A 7,628-nucleotide genomic window follows, 5' to 3' on the forward strand; every position below is an offset into this window, starting at 1 on the left:
TGAGTGTCGTTAACAGCTGGCTATTATTTAGGAGGCAGAGTAAGACGTACATGCCTCTTGCGGATTTCAAGGTTGCAATCGCTGATGCCTTATGTAAGTCTGGAAAGCCTGGTTCTTCAAGGAAAAGGGGCCGACCAAATTGCAATCTTGAACATGCATTTGCAATCAAAAAGAAGCGGGGAGCAGTAGCAGAGATTCCTCAAATTGAAGTTCGGCAGGATGGACTGGATCATTTACCGGAATGGAAGGAAGCTGGCAGAAATCGTTGCAAATTTCCAGAATGTAAATTTCAGTCATATGTATACTGTACAAAGTGTCAGGTTGCACTCTGTTTGAACAAAGAAAGGAACTGTTTTATTCGGTTTCATACTGAGTAACGACCCCCTGTTACAACCTAAATCACATGTTGTCCCATATATGACATATATTTAAATATTTTTTTATAAATCAATAAACATTTTTCCAAATGCCGCATTTTTTTGAGTTAATTTAAAAAAATCATGCAGTAAAGGGTTAAGCATTAATTCAAGCAGTTCGAAACAATAAACGACTTGCTGTCGCTGCTCTAATTAACGGCAAATACGGGTTTTTTTCGTGTAAAAATAATTCTGGGGAAAGAAGGAGGAAAACCAGTCAATCACTATCAGGGGTGCCTGGCACGGCCCCGTAATGGGACCAGATTTGAAAAATATGGGGTAATTTCCCATCGGATTGGCAACCGGAGATTTACGGGCTGACATTGAAAGTTTATGGAAAATCAGCGGCGGCCCCCGAAAGCAAGCAACCAACCCAAAGAATCTCGTATGCAATATGAGGAATGGATAATATCTGTTCTCAGGTGGCTTTTGATCTTGGCGGCTGCTTAGCATAAACGGGGAGTTCAAAAAGATTCCCAGGAAGTTCATTGTACGCTAGCCTCGCCCATGTGTCTTCGATGCTACTGTTAAAAAACAGATGCGACAGGAAATGGTCGCGTTCTCCCATGCTTCTCTGGTACTACTTTAATGACTTTGCATTAAAGGTCTGGTTGCCTGAGGAAAACTGATGGACATCAGCCACCCTATAGATTAGGTGGCGCCCAGACTGAAGCCGAATGGTGTTTTTCTAATCGAGCAACAATGGGTGCACTCTACCGTTCCTCGAATGCAAGACCGCACCCAAAATCGGGCTTGACAATGAGCACATTAATGCCGTTTGTGGACTCTGTATGACCCATAACCAGGGGCGCACCAAAACCGATTAAACTGCTGAGGATAAAGCTGAAGACGAAAACGGGCTAGTTGCGATAACCAGATGGGAGTAATAACATTATTAAACAAGCGTTGGGCACGCAACATTGCACACACATGCAAAATCGCATAAATAATGCCATAACATCCTTCCAATTGCCGTATTTGGCTGGACTTGTTCAATCGACCTTATTGGCAACTTCTTCAAGCACTTGAAAACCCGTTAGTCGAAAGGGTTTTAAGCCTGAATTTTTTGCGTAAAAGTTTGTAAACGTCTCCCTCAATCCAAATGCTTGAAGGCCGTTGAAGTCCTGAATATCATGTGGCCGCGTGATTTTTGAGGAAGACAATCGAAAAAAATATTTTAACTATAACTATAAAATACTAGTCCGAGACTGGGCGTTTTTGCGCAAATACTAGTGAAATTGATCATATCTATATGATATGGATCCATCCATAGAAGACAGCTGAATGTGCAAATACTGCCATTTTCAAAAATCAAACGATAACGGCACGCTTTGCTTTAAAGATGCATAACTTGAAAATTGAGCAAATCGCAAAAAAAGCAGATTTTTCGTAATTTGCGGAATGCTGGTACCAGAATGAGCGTTTTTGCACAGAATGTCCTTTCTTTCTAATATTTCCGAATTCTCATAGGGGTCTGAACAGCTTGAATTTTTCTCCAACTATAGGAGATATTGGAATCTGAAAATACTTATAAATCGCAAAATATACTGATTTGCAAACGTTGTCCTAAACAGGAATTATTTGATACAAGGCGTCCGCCTTCCCTTAAAAATGCATAAATTCGAATTTAAAACAAATTGCGACCAACATTAATCCGCATATAAAAAATCGTTGAATGTGAAAATAACGAAAGTTTCAAAAGAATCGTCCGAAATCCAAATATTTAGTAACTTTGTAAATGTTGGCATTAAACGGGATGCTTTAGAACATCACCATTTCCTTTCAAAATGCAGAACTTCTAATCCAGAGCAAGTAGCAACTTGAAATATTTGCCATCTGTAGAAAACACTAGAGTGTGAAAGTACTGAAAGATTGAACAAAATCGCAAAATAATCAGATTTTTTTTAACTTGAAAAATCATAGTACGAGAACAGGACGTTTTTCAATATGCCCAAATTCTGATTGAGAGCGTGTAGCAGCTTTAAATTTATCCAGCTATAAGCGCTGTTGGAATCCGAAAATGTAAGACAATCACAACAGCTTAGTAAATGCACTCCTTAAAATTAAGACTTTTAAAAAACATCGCAAATTCTGATCTAGACCTGGTGACGACTTAAAAAGTTCACCATCTATAGACAACATTTGAATCTGCATGCAACAAAAACATCCTTAAAATTCTGATATTTATTAAGTTAGTAAATGTTAGTCCAAAAGTAGCCCCAAGTAGATTCTACCGGAATCGTACGAAATAGGATTATTGCAAACTCAATAAATTCAGGCCGAAAAACAAACGCGTTTGCAAAAAATCATTACTTTTAATCTAGAGCGAGTAGCAACTTGAAACTTGTTTTCTTCGATAGAAGTAACTAGAGCGCGAACGTACTGAAAAATTGAAGAAGCTCTCTTTCTGATTTTTAGTAACTTAGTAGAAAAAAAAGTAGAAAAAAATCTGATTTTTAGTAACTTATTTAATGCGAGTAGGAGATGGGCGCTTTTGTGCGAATACGACTTTTCTTTTCAATATGCCCAAATTCTCAATGGGAGCTTGCAGAAGCTTCAAAAATTCTCCTGCTATAGAAGATGTTGGGATCGGAAAATGTTAAAGATTCTAAGACAATCGTACAAAACTAGTATTTTTGGCAACTTAGTAAATGCTGGCCTAAGAACTAACCCTTTGGCACAAATCTCATTATTTTTATCGTAACTTTTAATCTAGAGCAGGTAGCGACTTGAAAAGTTTACTATCGATAAGCAACAATTGAATAATATATAGTACCTTAATAAAAGTTAGTCCAAAAGTAGCCGTTTTTACACAATTGTTAGTTGCCTTCAAAATTCACAGATTCTCATCGCGGGAGGAAAATATCTTCAAATTTTCTTCATGTATAGGAAGAACTTTAAAGTGGAAATTTTTCTGGAGAAATAAATTTTCAATAAAATTCACTTCTAAAAAAAGTATAGCTTCTAATATAGAGTAAGTGGCTAGTCCGAGAATGCAATTTAATTGCAATTTTTTCAAATTCTCATTGGGGCCTGCAGCAGCTTAAAATTTTCTATAGCTATAGAAGAAATTGGAGTTTTGAGTTGGTGAACTTTAGAAATAGATCGCAAAAAATCCTGATTTTCTACAGCCTTGTAAAGGTTGCCCTAAAAATGAATGCTTCGAGACAACTGCACCCTTTCTTTGAAATTGCATAACTTCAAATCTAGAACAAGTAGAGACTTCAAAACTTCCCCACCGATAGAAAACAGTTTAATTTGAAAATGCGGAAATTTTCGAAATAATCTCACTCAATCCAAACGTTTCGTAACTTTGTTAGCTGCACTAAAAAGGATGCTTTGGATTAACGGCATCCTTGCCTTTAAAAACTTGAAATTTTTGCTATCAAGAGATCAGATCAAATCAATTTGTGAGCAAATAAGACTGATGTTAATAATGTCGCCGCCTATGGGAGACAGTTCAATGTAAAAACACTAAAATTTAAAAAAAAATTGGAGAACAAATGCACGCTGTACTTTAAAAAGGCATAAATTCTAATCTAGAGCAAGTAGCGGCTTGAAATTTTCCATCTACAGATGACGGTCGTATGTGAAAATGCGGAAATTTTCGAAAGAACCGCACGAAAACCAAATTTTTCGTAAGTTTGTAAATATTGCCCCAAAACAGCATGCTTTGCTCTGGAATAACTGAAGCTTTTTCTTTCAAAATGCGTAACTTTTAATCCCGAGCAAGAAGTAACTTGAAATTTTTGCCATCTATAGAAGGCTGTGAAATACTGAAGATTTTAAGAAATCGCGAAAAATCTGCTTTTTCTTAGCTTTGATGCTAAATGCACAAATTCCATTTATCTTTACAATAGTTCCAAATTCTCTTTGGGCCCTGCGGCAGCTTCAAATTTTCTCCAGCTCTAGAAACTATTTGAATCTGGAAATACCGAAAATTTTTTAAAAAATCGCAAAAGGTCCTGATTTCAACCGCTTTGTAAACGTAGCCCGAAAAAAAAACGAATTTTGGCACAACTGCACGCTTTCCTTCTTGGAGCAACGTGAAAATTTTGCCATCTATAGAAGACACTTGAATGGAAAACTGCTGAATATATCAAGAGAATCGCATAAAATTTTCGATGTTCGGCAACTTTGCAAAAAATGGTCTAAAAACCAGTGCGTATTCGCACAAGTGCACCTTCTCCGCTAAAAATTCAGAACTCCTAATCTAGAGCAAATTGGGGCTGGAAATTCTCACAGTCTATAGCAGACACTTGACGCTGAAAAACCTGAAAGTTGATGTTTCTGTTACATGACCTGTTGCTTGAGTGTCATTCATCTAATAGTCACCAATTAAACATGGCAGGTTCTTCGGCAATGCGATTTCCTTTGGAAGTTACGTTACATTTCCCGCGCCCGTAGATAAACCCGTTTGGTACGCACCGACACTTTTTGAATTAATGCTATTTCAAAGTACGGCATTCTGCTTAATTACCACATTAATTAATCACTTTCTTCTTCTTGCGTAGCCCGCCCATGACGCCGGTCATGGTCATGGGTTGCTTTAAGGAAAAACACTCGAAAATCAATTTTACCGTCAAATAGCTCCAGTTGCCAATGCCAAATGCCCGCTAATCTAAGCGGTTGTTTTGATTGTTTGTTTATGTGCATTGTGTTTGATGTTTTCTCGCAAACACCCACCCACCCGCGATATTCAATATCCTTATTGCGCGAATTTGTACAGCTGTTGTTTTTCATGTTTTTGTCCCATCGAACGCTCATGTGAACATAAGAAACAAAAACACTTACCAAGGGTTTTGTTGAGCCAATCGGCGAGGTCTTCTTTCAGAGGATCCAACTGCCTCATTTGAGCAGTTGCCATTCGTTCCGTATGCTCTTCTTCTGGATCTGGCCTCGGAAGGCCGACGGTGCCGCATGAAGAAACGGGACCCCATGAGTTGCGATTCCGGAACACGTTGTTGCGTCCGAACGCCATCTGTAACCACATTAGTTCTCAATTTCGAATAAACTGCTCGACACTTTGGCACAAAGAATGTGCTAAGATGGGCAACTTTCTTTTTATTAGGGTCTAGATTGAGTATTAGAGGGTCTGGTAATGGATAAACATTATGTGAACACAAACAGTGGATGTTAAAATTTCACTCCCGGGTGTTGTAAAGCTGTAATCCACTTTAATAAATGAGTTATAACTCATCAACTCGGACACAGCGGAAACAACTCAACACAGTGTCTAGTGTCACCCAGACGTTCTTCAACTGTGCCTCGCTCAAAGCAAAAAAGCTGAGCATCATTTGAAGCGGATGAAACAGTGCATGGGATCTTCACTTTTAAAGAGTATTTTATCCGATTTGCTCGCAGCAAATAGAATTTTTTAACTCAAATCCAATATCAAAAGAGATAGACTTTCGACGCCATTCCTTGAAACTAGTGGGCTTTTCGGGTTTTTAGGCCGTCGTACAATAGAATTTCTTCTTGACGTTTCGCAAGCACGAGTGGTTTGCTTAAACGCTTACACGGTTCTGATGCGCATCAGAATAGTCTTCTCAACTTAATCCGTTTTGGCTTATCACACAAGTAAAGTGATTTTTTCACATTTAACTGTTCGATTTGAAACTAGTGAGTTTTTCGGGTTTTTAGGCCGTCATACAATAAAATTTCTTCTTGACGTTTCGCAAGCACGAGTGGCTTGCATCTTCAGAGGTAGTTTGCTTGAACGCTTACACTATTCTGATGCGCATCAGAACCGTGATGATGGCTTGCGTCTGCAGAGATGGTTTGCTTGAACGCTTACACGGTTCTTGTTAGGGATGACACAAACCAGTATTTTTCAGTCACCGGTTCCATGTGTGACTGTTCCAAGCTCGTACCTGTTCCAAGTGTCTGTTATTTTTTGTCACATGTTATTTTGGCCCATGATAAATATTGGTTTGTATCTGAAACCGGGCTGAAGCGTATTTTGAGTCCAGTCGGATTAGACTCTAAAAGGCCGGTTTCGGGCACTAAAATATGAAGGTAAAAGATTACTGGAAGTTGTTCGGAAGGATGTCAGAATATTGAGACAATAGTTTGTGCTCGATTTCCGGCTGGGTAACATTGTTTATAAACAATTATTTATAAATAATTAAAGAAAGTGCGAAAGCCCGTTTTTTTGTGCATAACTGTTGAACCGTTGATGCTAATGAAAAAAAGTTTTATCCTTTTTCTCAAGTATTAAAAATACCTATGATGTCAGATAAACTATATTAAAATCCGTTCATTAGTTTACTCAAAAATTAAAAAAAAAACGACGATTTTAGCGTTTTGTTAATTTTCTATAATTAATTTAGTTTTGTTTCAAGAAAATTGTACCATAACTTTTTTTGGTCAGTCAGGAATGAAATTTTAATTTATTGTACGTTGTAGTACAACTCTTTACTAGTAAAATACAGCCTCAGAGAAGTCTCTCCGACTTCTCAAGAAAAATGTATTTAGAATCTGGCAAGATCCCTTTTTACATAACAAATAGGAATGAACAAAAAGTTATGAATATTTGAAACTAAAATTTATACCACTTATAAAATATACAAACACCTTCAAAAAAAGTTCTGTTCAAAAAAAGTGAGATTCTTTGAAACAAAACCATTTTAATTATAAAAAAATTTAATAAAAAATTACTTTCAGCTATTTAGTGCCCGGAAAAAATCGAATCTAATCCGATTGCACTAATTGTTCCATTCAAGAATATCCACGCCACTTCCTAGTAATTTGGGTGCAAATCTGTTGGGTCAGCGATAAATTATGACCGAAGACCGAATGCCTTTTGTTCTTCTTCTTCTTCTTTGGGGTTTTTTTTGGCACAACCAACTAGGGGTATTTTGCCAGCTCGTCACGTAAGAGGTCCAGTAAGCGGGCTTGTGCCCCTGATCCTCTAAAGTCTTACTCACTAACAGTAATYTTATAGTGTTTTTTTTTTTTCTTTTTCTTTTTTTTTTTAGTTTATGTTTGCTTGGTGTATCTTTTCAGTCTTCTTGTTTCTTTTTGCTTGCTATGGGTGTTATATCTGGCCCAGGATGAACAACACAGCTACACACATATAGGACACATCAGTCATTTTCACACATTTACAGGGAGAACAGGTGGATTGGTGCTAAAACGAAAAACTATAGGAGTCTTGTACTCTACAATCTTATGTTATTGCTTGTTAGGAAGCTATTGATTAGTTCAATT

At 37.4% G+C, this 7,628-nt stretch overlaps 1 protein-coding gene across 7 annotated transcripts in view; it reads right to left on the reverse strand.

The window, feature by feature from the left end:
* Positions 1 to 7,628, reverse strand: part of LOC109541642 (growth arrest-specific protein 2) — a 27,318-nt gene that overhangs the window by 10,600 nt on the left and 9,090 nt on the right. For 4 of the 7 annotated variants that reach the window (XM_048670133.1, XM_048670136.1, XM_048670137.1 and 1 more), the window contains exon 2: positions 5,211 to 5,397. In XM_048670133.1, the coding sequence (XP_048526090.1) occupies positions 5,211 to 5,397 (187 nt within the window). Of the gene's footprint in view, positions 1 to 5,210; positions 5,832 to 5,935; positions 6,049 to 7,628 lie in introns of those variants that run through there. The other 3 variants (XM_048670138.1, XM_048670134.1, XM_048670132.1) reach the window with 3 other exon arrangements.

The sequence above is a fragment of the Dendroctonus ponderosae genome, unplaced genomic scaffold, assembly GCF_020466585.1.
Source record: "Dendroctonus ponderosae isolate FM_Combo_2020 unplaced genomic scaffold, Dpon_F_20191213v2 Dpon_F_20191213_1, whole genome shotgun sequence".
Taxonomy (NCBI): Eukaryota; Metazoa; Arthropoda; class Insecta; order Coleoptera; family Curculionidae; genus Dendroctonus; species Dendroctonus ponderosae.